This window comes from Tenrec ecaudatus, chromosome 3, assembly GCF_050624435.1.
Source record: "Tenrec ecaudatus isolate mTenEca1 chromosome 3, mTenEca1.hap1, whole genome shotgun sequence".
Taxonomy (NCBI): Eukaryota; Metazoa; Chordata; class Mammalia; order Afrosoricida; family Tenrecidae; genus Tenrec; species Tenrec ecaudatus.
This window is the reverse complement of record NC_134532.1, coordinates 5469311-5489687: the sequence shown is the minus strand read 5'-3', so window position 1 is coordinate 5489687 and position 20377 is coordinate 5469311. Positions and strand designations below refer to the sequence as shown.

General features: G+C 38.8%; 1 protein-coding gene across 1 annotated transcript in view; it reads right to left on the bottom strand.

The window, feature by feature from the left end:
- The window catches only part of RXFP1 (relaxin family peptide receptor 1), a 157124-nt gene that overhangs the window by 28345 nt on the left and 108402 nt on the right, over positions 1 to 20377 (bottom strand). Inside the window, 6 exon segments of the mRNA XM_075544691.1 lie at positions 3977 to 4048; positions 6344 to 6415; positions 12578 to 12652; positions 13733 to 13804; positions 13895 to 13966; positions 16129 to 16200. Of these exon segments, the coding sequence (XP_075400806.1) occupies positions 3977 to 4048; positions 6344 to 6415; positions 12578 to 12652; positions 13733 to 13804; positions 13895 to 13966; positions 16129 to 16200 (435 nt within the window).

The following is a 20377-nucleotide window of genomic DNA, read 5'->3' as shown; positions in this document are numbered from 1 at the left end:
CTGTTTGATTATGGACCCCCATACTTCCTAGGATTTCTGAGACAATAAAGATTTACTGGAGGAGCCAATCTTCTCTTTGTCCCCCAAATAGTGGTGGATTCCAACTGCTGGCCTTGTGGTTAGCTGCCCAATGTGTAACCAACTACATGGCAAGGGCTCTTTCAAGCTGTAAGTATTAGGGAATCTAACTGGCACCATTGTCCCACAGAACAGCTGGCAGATTTGAACCACCAACCTTCTCGTTAGCCGCCCATCTCTTAACCACTGAGCCACTAAGGTTCCTTAACCCATATTAAATACTGGCCTGGAAAAGTCAACTTACAAGGGAAAAAATGGCATGCTTTCTAAGAAGAGCTAGAAAAAAAGATGATCGTTCTTTGAGAGAGCGTTTGCTCTCACCAGTAGAAGTAAGGAGAGCAAAATTGTAAACCATCAGGATCTACTTGGCATAGCAGATCTTAAGTAGTTATGGTGGCATAAAATCTCTTCATGTATTTAATATAAGGTGTACTTTTCAAATAAATTGCTGTCATTGATTATGAGGAGCTTTGGTGGTACAAATGGGTAAGCTCTTAACTGCTAATAGCAAGGTTTGTGGTTGGAACCACCCAGAGATACCCCAGAAAAATGACCTAGCAATCTGCTTTTGTCAATACAACAGTCAAGAATCTGCCACATGCTTGTCAATTTCTTGTATGGTGTAGTTTGAGTGTTGCTGGAAGCTACATCATTGGTATTTCAAACAACAGCAGAGTCACCCGGAGTGAACAGGTTTCTGCAGAGTTTCTAGACTAATAGCAGGTTATGAAGAAGGATTGGCTGTCCACTTCAGAAGACTTAGCCACCGAAAGCCCTGTGGATACTATCCAGCCACTGCCAGTTACTGAAAACGAATGAGTAGAAGCAGAGCACTTTCAGAGATAGTCCCAGAAAGCGAGCCCCTCTAGCCAGAGGCACTCAAAATAGGACCAGGGAAGAGCGGCCTTCTTAATGTAGACTCAACCACAGTGATGCTGGTGGAGGAAAGCCTAAGGAAGTAAGCTTTCAGAACCTTGATTTGTGATGGGGCACGACTCAAAATGATACAAAACAAAAAAAGTTAAAAAATAGCTGCTAGCATAGCTAAATCGTAGTTCAAATCAGGCCAGGGCCAACTGGAGACAGACTATCAATTTAAATCACCAGATTTAAATTCAGGTTGAAGTTGAAGAAAATGAAAATTAGTCCAGGAAAGCCACCTGAATTCTGAGAGCACCTCAAGAGAAAATTTGATGCATTAAACACTAATGACAAAAGGCCTGATGAGGCATAGGATGACATCAAGAAATACCATACATGAAAAAAGCAAAAATTATTAAAAAGACTGTAAAGAAAGAAAAGATCAAAGTGTATGGCGGAAGAGACTCTGAAACTTGCTCTTCATTGTACAGTGACTAAAGCAAATGAGAGAAATGATGAAGTTCAAGGGTTGAAGATTTCAAAGGGCATTCTGAAAAGACAAAGACAAACTAGATACTATAATGAAATGTGCAAAGACCTAGAGTCAGAAAACCAAGGGGAAATAATCCACTCAGTGTATCTTAAATGCAAAGAATACAGGAAAAAAGTCACGCTTTGAGTTGCAATATGGAAAGATTTGATGTGCAAAATATTGAACGACACGGGAAGCAACTAATGAAGTCACTGAACCAGAAAGAACTCGTTGACAGTCCACCATTTCTAGAGAGAGCACCTGAGCAAGGACCAATGGCACTGAAGGAAGGGGTTCAAGTTGCACTGAGAGCATTAGCCAACAATAAGGCACCCGGAATTGATGAAATCTCAATTTAAATGTTTCAGCAAGCTGATGAAGCACTGGAAATAGTTATCTACACTAAGAAATTTGGAAGACAGTTACTTGGCCAACTGACTGGAAGAGATCCACATTTGTATCCATTCCAAAGAAATGTAACCCAACCAAATGCTCAAACTATAGAACAATATCATTGATATCACATGCAAGTAAGATGTTGCTGACAAGCATTAACAAAAATTGCAGCACTGCTTTGGCAGGGATCTGCCAGAGGTTTAGGCTGGATTCAGAAGAGGACACGGACCAAAGAATATCATTGTTGATGTCAGATAGATCTTGGCTGAAAGCAGAACATACCAGAATGATGTTTACTTATGTTTCATTGCCTATGCCAACACATTTGACTGTGTGGATTATAACAAATTATGGATAGCCTTGAGAAAAATGGGAATTCCAAACTGGGAATTCAGTGTGTTCATGCAGAACTTGTACAAGGATCAAGAGGTGCTAATGTGAACCGAACCAGAGAATACTGCATATTTTAAAATCGGAAAAGGTGTATGTCAGGGTTGTATCTTCTCATCATATCTACTCAATCTGTATGCTGAACAGATAATCAAGGGAGCTGGATTTTATGAAGAACAATGTGGCCTCAGGATGGGGGGAAGGCTTATGAACACCTTGAAATGTGCAGACAACACAACCTTGTTTGTCGAAAGTGAAGAAGACTTGAAGCACTTGTTGATGAAGATCGAGGATTGCCATCTTCAGCGTGTATTACAACTCGACATAACGAAAATCAAAATATAAGAAACCCAAGAGTCAATGTATAGAGACAATAGCTGATGCAATGGTGTATCTGGAAAGGGCGAGGGGAGGGCAGGTGAGCAGGGGAAGGGTGAAGGAAATTGGGGAATGATCAATGAATGCAAGGTTGGGGAGGGAGCATTAGAATTGATTGTGATGATTAAAAAAAAGAATTGATTGTGATGATGTATATATAACTTTTGAAAAGCGATTTAACTATGCAAATGCAAATGTTAAAGTATGTGAATATTATTTCAAGAAAATTACTAAAAAAAAAAACCCCTCTAACTTGACCGATAAAATGTGGTGTTTGTTCTTGCTTCCACTTGAGCAGAATGCCTCTTATTTTGATAGGGACTCTTTTCAAATGTATGCCTGACCTTTCCGTGCCTCAAGCCAGACCCTATTCAGACTTGTAACAAGGTAGTACAAGTTTTACTACAAAACAAGGGAAAAAAATCTATACATAGTTTTGTATAATATGCATATATATTTATAAATCATTTTACCAGGGACTCTTACAGCTCTTATAACATTCCATACATCGATTATAATATGCATTTTCCATATACTCGGTCACGGTTCTTCTTAAGGTTGTTTTAATGCCCTTTGGAATTATGTGTCGGACTTTAAAATGGAGACAATTTGAAAAGAGTTGTTAGAGTGATCTAACATATTTTATGGGGAGGGATTTAACTTAGGACTAATTTCTGTGAGGCTCCTAAGGAAGGGTTACCCTTTGGTTTCAGAATCAGCATGCTGGTGCCTTTTCATTTTATAACACCCCCCCACCCCCCGAGTTCTAAAATTCTAGGATGATTAGGGAGCCCTAATGGCGTAGTGGTCACATGGTAGGCTGTGAGCCACAAGGTCAACTGCTCACAACCACCACCCTCTCCAGGGCAGAATGATGAGACTTTCTACTCTGGTAGAGCGTTTCCAGTCTTGGAATCCCACAGGGTCAGTTCTACCCTGTCCTATAGGGTCGTCATTGACTGAATGCTGGTGAGTTCTGTTTGCTTTGGAGGATGCTGAAGGACCAATATGCTACCCCTCTCTAGGAGTAGGACAGAGTGGCGTGGTATGTATTTATATATTAATTTTTCATATGTATTTTTGTTACCCAAGTTCCTTCAAATCTTAATTGTATTTGTCTTTTGTGATATTTTGTAAGTTGTCTGAATTTTCTTGTCACCTACAACCACTAGTTGTCATCAAGTTGATTCTGACTCATGGTGATCCCATCAGCCAACATAATGCTCAGGAAAAAAGAAGATAATTAACATTTCCTAAATATATGAGAGCAAATATGCATAACAAATATGACATAACATAGTAGAACAAAAATCTTAATGATATATGTTCAATCAAACTTACAGTTCATTTAGTTTCTGGAGAGATGCAAAAGTATTTCCACTTATGTGATTAATTTTATTCTTCCTCATTATCCTGAAAGTGTAAAGAAAAGCACATGGTGACTTCTTGAGGTAATCTATACATGAGGACGTAAGGAGAAGACTAATAGTCTGAAAAAGAGAGATAATTATATATGTACTTTTCACATCAAGATATTTTGAAGTAGTATGAGGAATAGCCCAATTTAATTTTAATCTTGAATTTCCCCATCTGCTAATGGCAATACAAATAAAATGCAATTCAGATTATTAAGTGCATAAGGTGAAGCTTTGCCATGTAAACAGTGAAGACCACAAGTCTTGCATATGGGTATCATGCAACTGTTGGAAGCCGTTTTCAAGTGCACGTCTGTCGTTCTCTCTAACAAATTTCCATGATGCGAACGTTCATGAGTTGATGTGAGCTTTTGGGTGGGCTTCCTGAGAAAGGCTAAGCTAAACCGGACCAATTCAGAAAAATCTCTGATTTGAAGTGATGGATCACACATTTGACGGTTCATTTAAGCTTTAACGGTTTCCAATTCTTTAAATATTTTGTGACATGCCTGGAAGTTGACCTTGTCTCATCCTTAAACACTTAATTTCTCTCAGTACTCCAAAACATTTTCACTTCCTCTCAGTGTCCCTGCATCAGAAAAGTGCACGCACCTGCCAAGAGGAAACCCACAGATGATTTCTTCTTTTCTTGAAAGTGAAAGATACACTCAACATTATTTTTATTACAAAATTATACGTGCTTCTGGTAAAAATAAAAAGACCCAAACAAAACCCAACAGCTGTTCATATCGGAATGGCACAAAAGAAAAGACCCTCATCTTTATTGAAAAGTTTTCTGTCTTACTTTCAGGAGCTAACTCCTGTATATTGCTCCTGACATATACATACCTATGAAAAGATATTGAAATGCGTACATATGAAACACAGATGTCTTCTTCATACAAAAGTTTTCTTTTGAACAAATGCAAATAGAACACAAAGTAAATTCTAATGTTTTTCCAGATTTATTTCTTAAGGTGCAATCTGGCTTCCTTTTCACAATTAGCATTAGCTACCTTTAAAAAATTGTGGTAAGTATATAAGAAACAAAATACCTGTCATTTCAATAAGCTTCACACGTACAATTTGGCAACATTCATTATGTCCATCATGTAGTTCAACTACAACAGCGACTATTCCGCATTGCTAATAGAAGGCACCGTGCATCGGAATATTGCTAAACTCACTCAGCAGAAGAGTTCAAACTTTCCTGCAGCTTTGAACTCATCAGAAGTGTGTGTGTGTGTGTGTGTGTGTGTGTATGTGTTGGGGGTGTATATTAGAGAAAAGCCATTGCCGTAGCCGTGGAAGCTATTACACTGCTGAAACACAGGGGCCCTATGTACTCCCTGGAGGACAGTTGCCAAACATTTTCAAAGGCAACCCACAGTGAAAAATTCATTTTACATTGAGACAGAAAGTATTTGCACTTATATGATCTGAGATTCATGAAACCGCCCTTTTATTACTTGCACTGCACTCCCGATGTATTGTACTTCATTCAGTTCTATTCTATTTAATTTTTTAAAATGCCGCTCAGGACATAATAAATTGATCTTGCCTCATTGCTTTCATCACTCACTGTGAGCTGCAACCCGCAGCTTAAAAAAGAATTATTCTCAGAAAATGGTGAGGCAGTTGTCTTTTCATATCGAAGGAAGGAGGACCCAGCTTCTTTCACTGACATGGAAGAGGCAATGGGCATTTGAAAGGTGCCGGCAGGCAAAAGAGGAAATTATAGTCCATAATACTCTACGGTTTATACTGCTGTTCACGATTATGCCTTTAGAGGCTTGATAATTGTGCAACATTTATTTTAAAATTTGACTAGATTTAGTTTGGTAGAGTGACAAAGACCAACGGTCTTTGCAGTAATCATTTGTAAAAGACAAATACTCTTAAGGAGTAACACTTCAGTTTTTCTCACTCTGAGATCCAGGGACAGGTTCTTGGCATTTGACAAAGAACACCTTTCCCCTTTAAAATGGATCTTAGATAGCACCGTCTTGCTGTAATAATTTAGTTTTTCCTCCAGGGGCAGTCTATGGCCTCTAAATAACATTATAACCATTCTCTACATGGAAAAAAACCAACACACTTTTCTGTTTGCACTTGCGCTTGGTCTGAACTTGAGGAATGGTGGCCATGTACTTCACTTTCTAGAAACCTCAAGTTGAGTGTAAGCAGTTATCTGAATTTATATGCAGGTTTAGCTAGTTTCTGTCCACATAAATGACTCATTTTGTGTGTAAAGGCACCTCACTTTATTTTAAAAGGATAAAATATTACTTACAAAACAGTTAAATTTTTGCAGGAAGTAAAAGTCAAATTTCTTAAAGTATGGATACGGTTGCCTTCAAAGTCCCTGGAACATGAGAGAAAGAAATAAACACAGAAACAAAACTCAAACATGACAGAGCTGATTTGAATCACAAATTGAAATAAATCGGGGGAGAATGACTTGCTTTTCTAGTAATCTATCTTTTCATGCAATATGCTGTTTATTTTATATAGATTTTCACTTGATGGCAAAAATATTTTGTGAACCATCTGTTCTCATTTAATTTTGTTCCTAAGGGTCTATAAGTTACCCTGATCAATGCAAAGAGAATCAGAAGTCAAAATGAATTTCTTTAGGATAGTAAATATCCATTTTAATAACATTGATGAGCTAGACTTACAACATATCATATCAAACACTTGATCAGTTAAACTTACCTAAATAGTGTGCTCGTTTGATGACCCAGCTGACAGGTGATTCTATTCTTCCTGCAGATCTTGCTGTGGCCCCAGACTTCCCAGAGCCAAGCCTCCCTCACCTTTTGTTAGTGAGAAAACTCGTTTCCTTTTCCAAACTGTACAGTCACCTGTGGTTTAAACTCAGTGCCTCCTAAGTTTGGCATCTAAACCTCCAATTCGCGGTTGTCAATTTGATCTCACACAGATAATTCTTTGAAAGAACAGAGTGCAAAGCAGACATACTTTACTTATTAAAATAAGCTCCTTTTAGTTCAAAGAAGATGCGAAGTTCATCTTTACTCGCTCCTCAACCCTCACCTGATCATTAGGTGGCAGAAGTTTGTGAAGTAGGAGCAGAGGAGTTGAGATTTTAGGGTCATACCTTCAGAAGTCAATGAGCCTTAAATCTACCCCAATTTAGTTACACTTATTCTTGAATATGTTGTGTGGCGATTCGCGTACTAGTTTTCAGGAATAATTGTGACAGAAATATATGACCTGAAGTGTGATCCTGAGGCTACCTGTGAGATATTTGGCTTTATCTTGGGCCTTTAAAATCATCGACAAACCCTGGCATATCTGAAATACCTAGAAGATTGGGTTAAGGGATTTGGCAATCAAGTCAGTGCAAGACAATGAAGTGTTTATAATGTAAAAGATCCAAATGAAGACATATATTTGAGGTCAAGCTTCAGAAGAGACACGCTTTTCTACGTTTCATAATAAAATGAGATTTCTTGGTTGGAAGACACATTTTAAATGTAAGCTACAAATTTCTAGCAATCTCCAGTACCAGAGAATAAACTTCTTGATTCTAGAAGTATTAGCAGTAGCAATATGCTACATCTCAACAATTTTATAGACAGCATTTTTATCTTGTATAGAATATTATATTATACTTCTAGATCTCAAATCTAGATCACATTTCTAAAGAATCTTTTCTATTATTCTAGTTTTTAAAAAAGCTGAACTTTTTTTCTTTGCTATTCAACATCCCCACTCCCCAATCCCCCAGCCCCACCGCCACTACTGTCAAGTTCATTCTACCTCATAGTGACCAATTAGTTGACTGCTCCATTGAGATTCTAAGGTTGTAATCTTTGTGGAAGCAGTCTGCTACGTAGTTCACCCACGGAACGGCTGGTGGGTTTGAACCACCAATCTCGCAACGGGCAGCTGAAGACTTTAACCAGTGTACTAGCAGCACTCCCTTTTGATGGCATCAAGTTTATTCCAACTCATAGAGCCCTGGTCGTTCAACGGTCATGTTTTGGCCTACTAAACACAAAGCCAGCGGTTTGAAACCACCAGCCGCTGTTCGGGAGAAAGATGAGACTTCTACTCTTGTGAAGAACTGTCGTCTCCGAAACCTTGTCCTATAGGGTTGTTATGAGCTCTGTCTATTAGGCTTGGACAAATCTCTCGAGTCCTTTTATAATGGATGTTAATGACAGACGGACAGGTGTTTCTTATTTTATTGCTGTTACAAGCAATCTACCACCAGGTGGCAGATGTTCCCTTCAAGCTCACAAGCTAACGGTCAGGTTAAGTTAGCAAGAGAGGTGGTAGCAATGTGAGAAAAATCAGTAAGAGTCACACACGTCTGCACAAATTAGAGGATTTTTGAAAATTTTACATAGTTTAACTTAATAATGAGTTGAACCATGGGTTGGAAATTTGCTTTGGCTTTCCCCTAGAATCAACATGGTTTGTTCCTTGATGTGTCAGGGAGCCCTAGAGGTGTAGTGGTTACCTGTTGGGCTAGTACCCTCAAAGTGAGCCATTCAAAACCACCATTTACAGTTCTACCTGGCTTGGTAGGGTTACTGTGAGTTAATGTAATTGCAATTAAATGAAAATGTGGTTCCTTTAAAAAAAATCATTTTATTGGGGCTCGTACAATTCTTATCACAATCCATACATCCATCCATTGTGTCAAGAACATATGTACATTTGTTGCCACCATCATTTTCAAAACATTTGCCTTCTACTTGAGCCCATAATATCTGCTGCTCATTTTCCCCCTCCCTCCCCACTCCCCCACCTCATGAACCCTTCATCATTCATAAATTATTATTATTTTGTCATATATTACACTGTCTGAGGTCTCCCCCTGACCTCGTCCCTGCTGTCCCTCCCCCAGGGTGGAGGCTATACATAGATTCCTGTAATCAGTTCCCCCTTTCTACCCCACATTCCCTCCACCTTCCAGGCATCGCCACTCTCACCACTGGTTCTGGAGGAGTCATCTGTCCTGTATTCCCGTTTCCAGTTGCTATCTGTACCAATGTACATCCTCTGGTTTAGCCAGATTTGCAAGGTAGAATTGGGATCATGATATTGGGGGGGGGGGGAAGTATTTAAGAACTAGAGGAAAGTTATATGTTTTATCGTTGTTACCCTGCACCCTGCCTGGTTCATCTCCTCCCTGAAAATTTGGTTCTTTGATACGAAGTAAAACAACCACAAAACCCAAACACTAACCATCTTTCTTGTTCCTCTCCACCACCTCTGCGATCCCCCAGTGAGTTCCACAAAGCAGACAAACCTCAAACTCGACTTTCATGTCTTTGAAACATTTCTGGTGCCCATTTCATGGAAACAACAGAGGTGGTGGTGACAGGAAAAGTTCTTACGTGCTCCCTGTGTACGCATCTCATGTCTTCCTAGTCTTTTTCTTTTCCGAGTTTGGTTTGTGTCTGTGTGTCTTGAAGCACATGTTCACACTTGGTGATTGCCCTTTGGGCATCCTTTCCTTGTAGGTGCTTATCTATTCAGATTAGGCACGGATACCTTTACGAGCATACTACAATACCTATCAGGTTTTTGGTTTTCTTTCCAATGTAAAAAATTAAACGGTGGAGTCAGGCACTCCAAGGCTGGAATAGTCGTTTCCCAGGGTTAGAAAACCACGATCGTTCCCATCCACTCTTCACATGTCCTACTTTCATTCCCCAACACGATACCCAAATCATCCTAGACAGTTCCGTTTTGGTTTTCTGTCTGAGGAAGTTTAGGAAAGGCGTTGTCACTCTTCAGGGAGATTTCCCAGAAAAATCTACTTCTATGTAGAACTCATTGTTAGAACTCAGTCACCTGGTCATCTCTAGGTGCCACTCAAAGTCACTGCCATCGATTTTGACTGCTAGCACCCTGTCGGGCAGAATGGAACTGCCCCTGTGAGTTGCTGCGGCCGTGAGTCTTTTCCCTCCGACTGTCTGGTGCGTTCTTACTGCTGATCTTGCAGTTGTTAACCTAACTCTTTCCCCTCTCCCCCTAAAGGGAGAGCGTGAACGTAGTCCCCCACTACCACACATTATGCAGTCGAGTTTCCCACATTTGGGGCAATCGCAGGGTGTGCAATGGGTGAGCCTCGTCCTGGGAAAACCACCTTCGTGATCATGGTAAGTCTGGCAGCCCAACTCTTAACCCAGAAGCCACCAGGGCCCCTCTAGATGCAAAGAAGGTTGGAAATGTAGACATTTAGCTAGGCACATTATTATGTGTCTCTGTAAATCAGTTATGCAAATAACCAATGCCAATCAATTCTGTTATTGAGAAGGGACACTGAGATTTGATAGAAATCCATTGGTGCCAACTTATATTGTTTATTTCAGTTTGTTACATGATCTCTCAGATACGGAAAGAAGTGGTTTAATGGTCTTACTGCTTATGAATGTCTGTGCAGTATATTTATATTAGCTGCACAAGACCTCATAAAAATGTTAAAAAGCAAGGGTGTTACTTTGAAGACTAAGGTGTGCCTGACCCAAGTCATAGTGTTTTCAATTGCCTCAGATGCATGTGAAAGTTGGATACTGAATAAGGAAGCTTGAAGAAAGATTAATGCCTTTAAACTATAGTGTTGGCAAAGAACACTGAAAGTCCCATGGACTATAAAAAAGGAGCAAACAACTCGCTTTTGGAGGAAGTACATCCAGAATGTTCTTTAGAAGCCCGGACAGCAAGATTGCTTTCATGTACTTTGGACACGTTGTAAGGAGAGACTGAGACCAGTGAAGAAAGGTATTGTGCTTGATAAAGCAGAGGGAGAGCAAAAAGAGGAGATGGATTGATATAGTGACTGCAACAATGAGCTTGAACTTAAGAAAAATGGTGAGAATGGCACAGCACTGGGGTGCTGAGGTAGTTAGTTTTTTGTGTCAACCTGGCCGATAAACACATGTGGGATTAATCGAAGGGCGGAGAGAGAAATGGCTAGGCGAGCCTCTCCCTTCTTGTCTCTTGCTCTTTGATCATCGGACCAGTGTGCGGCTGCCTTGCTTGATCTGTGCCTTCATTTGCAGTCTACACTACCTGTGGGACACCTAACCCATGGACTGTGTCGCTGTAATTTGAGGTTCTTTTAAGACATGCTTCGCCACACCTTTGGAATCGCCACACCATCTCTTGAGCTGGTGTTTGAGTATGTTTGCTTTCTGTGTCCGGATAGCCTGAATTGCTCTACAGAGGACTACCCGGCGGCCCTCAAGACTTGAAGGACTGCCAGTGTCTCACAACGGTCTCACGGGAGTGGGTTGCACTGAGCCCTTTGTACTGCTTTATAATTTAATTAACTGTTTATTTCTTATGTTATCTCTCTCTATCTATATAAATATATATAAAATTATTAGCGTTCTGTTTTTTTTCTCTAGAAACCCTGTCTGACATGGGGGTGGGGGTGGGGTGGAGTTCCTTCTGCTGTATATAAGGTCACTATGACTTGGGACCAACTTGAAAACACCTAACAACCACAACCTATCTACTTTTCTTGGCTTTGGGTTGTTATGGGAATTCCATTTGATGCACACACATTAATGTATTTTCTTGGAACATGTATTGCTTAACATCTTCCTCTCCATGGTTCCAAACTGGCATATGTTTTAAGTGATTACATCTAGTTCTCAGGACATTGATGTTTCTTGCCTTCCTATCAGATTTAGTTTGTCAGCTTCAGCTGCCATGAAGTCGCCAGTTCCAACTCACGACAGCTCCATGTGGTACACACCAGAATCAGACTCCATAGAGTTTTCAATGGTCATGAACTTTCAGATCAGGCCAGCTCACCAGGTCCATCCTCTGAGATGACCATGGGGAGATTTGAACCACAGACTTCTTAGCTCATAATTGAACACTTAACAGTTTATGTCACCCAAGGACTCCTATGAGACCATTAGTAGTCATGTAATCTATGAGCTGAGAAACCAAACAATTGACCTTTGGAAAATTTCCTACAAAATAAGAGATTGAATGAGTTTTCATAAAATGATGTACATATACTTGATTGTGTTTTTAAAGAGTTATTTTGGTGTTCTATTTCTTCAGTGTCTTCTGTATTCTAAAATAGGCAATGATGGATATTTGAAGTTTGAATAGGTAGATTATACTTAATACCACCAGAAAGCTAGGTTGTATTCTATACAACATATCCTATTGTCAAGATATTTAAATAAATACTAAATATTATATTCTCATTATTAAAAATTTAGGAACAAAGCAAGGGACTAATCTTTGTATAATAAATGAATAGATGAGTAGAGGAAAGGAAGGCTATTAATATTGATCTTTTTTTTTGACTACAAACTTTTTTTTTGGAGTTCTTTTATTTTGATGAGAGTTTAGAAGAGTTAGCCTGGATAATAGAGCTACTTAATATAAAAGTTGTGCTAAAGTAATTTGAGCACATACAATATGATATTAACATCTTGTCCTCCTAAATTTTTTGATATTCAAAATTACTTAGGCAAAATGGAAAAAGTCATTGACTAAAAAGAAGCATGTAACTTACAGCCAACGGAGTCTTGGCATGTGCTGACAAAGCGATTTATCAGGCAAATGGGTGAGGGCATTATTCATCATCCCTCTGAAAAAGAGAGAAAAGAAGTCACATTATCTCCTTTTCCCTTCTGAAGTCAACTATGGTGTTATTATTATTATAAAACCATGAAAATAGATTAAGTTAGCTGTTTCTACTTCTAAAATTTCCCTGTAAGTCCTTTCATCTCTACATACCTTTCAGTAATAACATTTGGACATGTCTTAGTTACAATCTGGGAGTTATAACCCCCTATATAAACTTCCAGTAATAATGTTTGGAAACATCTTAGTTAGAATATGGGAAGGAGCAGCCATGTTTCTAACTGAAATAAACTCTTAACAGTGGGTAGTAAAAAGGAGTGATTTTAAATGAATGTTAGTTTTCTTTTATTTTTTTTACATTTTATTAGGGGCTCATAACAACTCTTATCACAATCCATACATATACATACATCAATTGTATAAAGCACATCTGTACATTCTTTGCCCTAATCATTTTCAAAGCATTTGCTCTCCACTTAAGCCCTTTGCATCAGGTCCTCTTTTTATCCCCTCCTTCCCCACTCCCCCCTCCCTCATGAGCCCTTGATAATTTATAGATTGTTAGTTTGCCGAATGTTAGTTTTCTTTACCAAGATTAATATAGAAAACCAATGCGATTCTTAAAAACATTTCCATAACATATGACAAACCAAGCCGAACTCACTGCCATGGGTCGATTCTGACTCTTGGCAATCCTGCTATAACTCTTTACAGGAGGAGAAGAACCTGCTTTCTCCTGAGGAGTGCTTAGTGGTTTCGGATTGCTGACCCCCAGGGCTCCTGCTACATCACTAGGGCTCCTCAAACTATGACAATGAGTTTGTTATATTCAGTCTCAGTGGACTGGCAGTCTAGAAGATAGAAGATCTTATAAAATTGTTTGAAGTTTCAAAACGACAAAATAACCTTATAGAACATGATGAATATAAGGTTTTCTTTTTTTTTGGGGGGGGTTTGTCTGAACAATTACAAATTTTAGTACTATTAAACTCGATGCAGTAATTTTTATTCCTATCCTTCTGTCAAGTGAAATATTTTTCAAAAAAAAAAATTTGTTTTTCACTTCCAAGAGTTCAGTACTTACAAGAGAATAAGAGAATGTAGTCCATAAAATGTTTTGGGGAAAATTTCAATGAGGTGATTATCTTCAATTATCCTGTTAGAGAGAAGAAAATAAGTTGATTCATTAATATACCTTTAGATGATAATAGCTAATATAATAAAATGCCACATAAATAAAACGTACAGCCATTCTAATCTGCGAAGATCTTCAAAAACACCCGGGCTCAGGAAGCTTATCTGGTTATTGCTGAGATACCTGAAAATGAAGAAATGAACAGAATAAAATTGTACCTTCATGATTTTTCACAATGAGGAAAGTTGGGGAAAATATCATCCATTTTAGACTTCCCTGTGTGAATTCATTATGACATTCTTCTGACACAGAATCTCATAAATTTTCTTATTATTTACATTGCGTTACTTAGTTGACAATTTGTCCATAACTAAGTAACCAACCTATTTATTCATTTATTTATTCATGTACTCATGAAATTGTATTGAGTGCCCTTGCTAAGGTTTTAGATGTTTCATAGCTTTTTTTCGGGGCTCAGAGTCTGGAGTCGAGACTGCCAGTGACCAGGTTATGATAGTAACATGGCAGTAAAGAGACAAGGACAAGCACCCAGCCCCTGTCATCGTAGAGGATGAACAACTAGCCAGTATCTAATGAGTATTTATGAACAACTAGAAGCATGTGACAACCCAGACAACATTCCAGTGCTATGGAAAAAGAGAGGAAGGCATTTGAAAATTTACAAAGCTTCTGAGTGGTGATCTAAGATTTAATTATTGATTCTCCCCACCTGGAATAAAAGAGTGAAGAAAATCAAAGGCCTGTACAAACAATTCACCCAAAGAGTCAATGGATCGCATGAACCTCAGTTTCCACTAGCCTCAGACCAGAAACTCTAGGTAGCTCCTGGGGACTACTACCAACTTCTCTGAAAGGGATCGCATTTGGAAGGCCTGGATAAACTGGGAGAAAAATGTGTACGGAAATGCCAAACCATTAAAAAAAATGAGTAACAGGTTTATTTATTGACGAGACTGTGGAATCCCTGAGGCCACAGCTTTTAGACACCCTTCCAGACTTAAGGCGAACTCATTCCTTGGGATCAACTTTCAGTCAAGCAGTAGACAGACTGATAAGGTGAAAATGAACACTGAAGCCTTATCCATTCCTTAAAATAATCAACTGTCTGAGACTGAGCGGAGCATTAGCCAAGGGATACAGTTCAGTATGCAGAAAGGGGCGGGAAAGAAAGATGAAGGGAGGAAGTGGGAAGCATGTTGTTACATTGTGATCATTGAAATCGATGCCAAGAGAACAGAGACATATGACTTGTTGAATAGCAAATTAATTTCCTTTGTGAATTTTCACCCCAATTACAATAATTAAAAAATTACTCTTCAGTTTTTGTACTACCTTCACATGGCTTGCATATCAAACAAAGGAGATGCCATTTAGTGAGTGTTGAATAGGTTTGGCGGAGGTGAGGATGGTTGTAAAGAAAGATAGGATCCTGGTGAGAATAAGTTCAATACTGATGTTGGGCAGCTTTTGAAGATCTAAAGAGGAGGGATGTGAGCGAAGTGAGGAGGGTCTGGGGAGGACTATTATTAAGGCTGTGAGTCTCCTTGTGACCTCCCTCCATTTTGATAATTAAAGATTAGGTGATCCTCTTAACTGAATTCTGAACTCTGATACCACAGTCTAATTGGAATGAACTTTTTGAGCTAGGTGAAAAAGTGATGTTAAAAACAAAAGTACAGAAATGGAAATACAAGAAGCTGTTTATGTGCTTTTGAGTTCTATTTCTATGCGGATACTTCTAGGAGACTGTTTAAACACTTGACAGAATGCAATGACATAACTTGGAGAAAATCTATTTTTAGAAGCTTTGCTCTTTTTCATCAGTAATTTAAATATTATATGTTGCTATAAGTAGGAATAATGAAATAATATCTAGGGAAGTCTGAGTGTTCTCCTATGTAATATTAACACAAGGCTTTTTAATTTTTAGATTAGTCAATGATTATACTTGTCACCAAGGCTAATGCATATTAACTTCTTACTATGTGCTACTCACAATATATGAAGTATAGATATGTAAGTTCCTCTTCCTATTTGGCCCTAAAAGTAGCCCCTTAGGCTATTTAAATACTATTATAATTTGGGTTTTACAGTGGAGGGAGTGATGCACAAGATCACTATATTTTATTATGTTATAGTTATAGCCTTAGTCTCATTTGGGTTAAGTCTTATGATTGATTCTGTAAGTGATGAGGTCAGGACTCACATGCCCATGCCTAGTTGACTGAAAATTGGTTGCTCTGACCTACCATGCAGAAATACTCGTGGGTTGTCAGGCGGACCTATTACTGTGGAAAGGGTAAGTGGACAGACTTTATACTTACAGTTTATTAAGATTGTACAACCCTCTGAAAGCATGTATGTGTACAGTTTGAATTTTATTGTTTTGCAGATACCTGTGAAGAAGATTATTAAAAAAGTAAGCATCATGAAATAAATTCCTGAAGTTGTAAATTCTTGTCATTTTTTTTGATAAAAATAAACACATGATTGACTAATTATTTAGAAATTATAGTTATGAAGGCAATCCTATACATCAGCTAAAAGTTAACATTTGAATTTTGGAGAAATAAAATTTTAATGCATAAAAAAACACTCACTAAGCAGATAGTTCTAGAAGTCAGACTTAACACTCCTTTGCTGTAATTTTTCAAACCTAAAAGTGCTCAATACAGTGCTACCAAAATTACAAGCCTGTGATATCATTAATTCCCCAAGCATATTAATTACATGTTAATGACAAGTTATTACAAATGTTAATTACAAATAATGTTAATTAAAAAATCCGCTAATCAATAATCTTTATCTTATTAATCTTACATGCTGAATTTTATTCCAAAATTTAGTGTTTAAAGCAGCTTATTAAAAAACAAAAATACAACCACACTCACTGCCATTGAGTTGATTCTGACTCAGTGATCCTATTTATAGGACGTATATATGAAAATGAAAAACAGAAAAATAAAAAAATGTAATTAAAATGTATCAGGGCTGCAAAAATATACACTAGACTGTCAACACAATGTGCATACAAGATGCAGACTTGGCAGTTTGGCCTTGAGTTCGCTGGAGGTCAAAGGCCATGGCTCTAGGAGCGCAGAAAGTCGCATCCATTGCAGCCAAGTGAAGGCTTGTTTGTGTTTCTGCGTGTGCTTTGCTTTCCCCAGGTGGTGGGAATCAGTAAAGCTCCCTGCCCGACTTCTTGTTTTTACTAAGTCACTTTATTGGGGGCGCTCACAGCTCTTATACCAATCCATCCATCCATTGTATCCGCACATTTGTACATATGTTGCCATCATCATTTTCAAAACTTTTTTTATACGTGAGCCCAGAGTATCAGCTCCTCTTTTCCCCCCTCCCTCTCCCACTATCCCACCCTTTTTAAACCCCTGATAAATGATAAATTATTGTTATTTTCATATCTTACACCAACTGCTGTCTCCCTTCACCCACATTTCTTTTGTTCGTCCTCATGTGTGTTATATGTCGACCATTGTAATCGGTTCCCCACCTTTCCCCCTACCCTCATGGTATCGCAACACCCATTACTGTTCCTGAAGGTTTTATCTTTCCTGAATTTTCTATGTTAAGAGCCCTTATCTGTTCTAGTGTACATGCTCTGGTCTGGCTGGATTTGTAAGGTAGAACTGCAGTCATGATAGTGGGGGAGGAAGCATTAAAGAACTAGAGGAATGTGGTATATATCGTCAGTGCTATACTGCACCCTGACTGACTTGTCCCTTCCTTGTGACCCTTCTGTGAAGGGATGTCCAATTGTCTACAGATGGGCTTTGGTCTCCACTCCGGCCTCCCTGTTTCACATAGATATGATTGTTTGTTTTGGGTCTTCTGATGCCTGAGACCTACCTGATCCTGTTGACACCTTGCGATCACACAGGTTGGTGTGATTCCAGCCTAACTTCTTATTCTGACTGAAGGACACAACCTCTTTTTAGGGTGTCCTAAATTTATATGCAGGAGCCTTGTGGTGTAGTGGGTTAACTATTGCTGTTAGCCACAAGGCGATTGGTTCAAACCCACTATCAGCTCCTCAGGAGAAAGATGACGTTATTTGCTCTAGTAAAGATGCACAGTATTGGGCCAGAGACTAAGAGTCAAAAGCAACACTATGACATTGTGGTTTTTTGTTTTTAGTTTATATGCAATCTATTACACATTTTAGGGGAATCAGGAGAAAAATCAACACAAATGAACTCTGAAGTAATCAGCCATTTTGACTATAAGACAATACCTGTTTTTCCAGCATGCAGATAGACTTTGATTTTAAATGTTTACTTAAATTAAATTTATCATGCATCTAACAATTTCACCCAATATGTTCTGGATCCAACCATGGTGTAGGTAATTCATCTTTCTTACCAATGTACAGAAAGACTTTACCATACATTTGTTTATTTGTTTTTGACTGTAGTAAAGATCTACTAAGCAACACACTGCACTGACCAGAGGTTGAGCCAAGCTGTACCTTAGAAAACAAAATTAGAAAAAAATTCTGATTAGGTTATTTTAATCATTTAATATTTGGCTGTGCAGAATTTACTTTAGTGTTTACTGTGCAAAGTGCAAAACTACCTTGTATTTTAAAACTGAATTTTGGTATTCAGATTCATGCTTGTAACTCCTTTTAAACATGTGGACATGAGGTGGTGCTACAGATCAGGAAAATTCTTCCTATTCCAGATATCAGCACACTGAATAAGGATGTATGTCCTTGAAGTGTTTGTATTAGACTTGATTTTTAAAAAGCCTATCATTGATAATATTCAGAATCAAATTCTGGGAAATCATTCTCATTAGAATTTTTATTTTCATATGTGAATACATGGAAATATTCAAATTTATTTAAACATCAACAAATATTCACAACATTTCATATGTAAATATATTTAAGCTTTTCTGCTGATTTTGGAACCTGGGTGACCACTAGTTTAAGCGTTGGATTGCTTACCTAAAGGTCGATGGTTCAAGCCATTTGCTGTTCCCTAGGAGAAAGATGAGGCAGCCTGCTCCCTTCACTCACAGAAACTCTATGGAGCAGTTCGCAGTTCTACTCTGTCCTATAGGATTACTGTGTGTCAGAATATATTCACTGGCAGTGTGTTGGTATTTGGTTTCTGTTGATTATCTAGGTTTTCAGGACATTTCAATGAATGAAATGGATTTGTTATTCTTCTGGTTCTACAGTAGATACGTCTCTTGTCAACACGAAAACTTTGAAGTCATTATTGAGATACCAAATTTTCCTAGCATAAAACCAATACAGGAATGAAAAATAGAACTAGATTTAGGCACCAATAGCTAAACCCAACAGCTGAACCATATGATTTAGTGCAAAGTGGTCCTGAATAACAGGTTATCATCACCTGGACCATTGAAAGTGAATACCAGCAGATGTGTATGACCCTAAATGGAAACGAATCTCCCCAGGACCAAAATAAAATGCATCAGGCATAATTTTTGGAAAGCTCATCTCTGTTGATTATGTTCAGAATCCAATTCTGAAAAGTCATTTTCATTAGAATTAAAAAAATTTTTTTTTGGTAGTTAGTTCAAAGGTTGTTTTTGGCCTTTAGGAGTGTTTTCCAGTCCAGTCTGTTGGGGCACCAAGCCCTGGCCCCAAAGTCTATTTTTGATATTCCCTGGGACGTCGTTGCTCTGTTCCCTGGCTGTTCTTTTACGTGCCTTTAGTGTTTTGCCTCGGTGTGGTGGGATCAGATTGGGCGGAATTCCCACACTGTGTCTCCAGTGTTGTCCCCTGTAGGGCTATGGGTCATTGAGGGGTGTTGTGTCTCATTGTGGGTTCGGTCATGTGGTATTCTCTGTGGATTGGCTGTTCTGAGTGTGAATATCATCCTCAAGGGTTGATGGGCCAGGATGCGCTCCACTCTCTCTTCCTCCCCCTTCATCTGCTCCCAGGTGCTCTGATCAGACACATTCCTCTCCTAGAGCTGCAGCTTCAGTGCTGTCCTCTGAAATAAATTCTTCTGGGGTGAGGAGCAGGTGTTCACATAGTTGGGGTTGGGGCCAGCCCCTCAGACCTCCCCACTGGTTCCCTACTCCATGCCGGCATGTTGCATTCACATCTTGGTAGAATTTTAATTTTTACTGTTCTTGTTGTTAGTTGCCATCGAGTTGTTTCTGACTGGTAATGACCCTGTGTTCTGCAGAATGCAACACGGCCCCATCCCATCCTTTTAATTCCTTGTTGCAGCCACTGTGTCAATCTCTCTCATTGAAGGCTTCTCTTTTCTAGCTGGCCCTCTGCTTCACCACGGGTGAGGTCCTGTGCAAGGGACTGGCCTCTCCTCTTAACATGTCCAAAGCGTGTGAGTGAAGTTTTACCATCCTTACTTCTAAGGAGCATCCTACCTATATTACTTCCAGGAGAGTTTTACTAGGTGTTTTTTTTTTTTTTTGCAATCTATGGTACTTAAAAAATTCCTCACCAACACCACGATTCAAATGTATCAATTCTTCTGTCGTCTTCTTTATTTGTCTCACCTCACACGTGTATGAAGTGATTGAAAATACTACAGATTGGATCAGGTACAC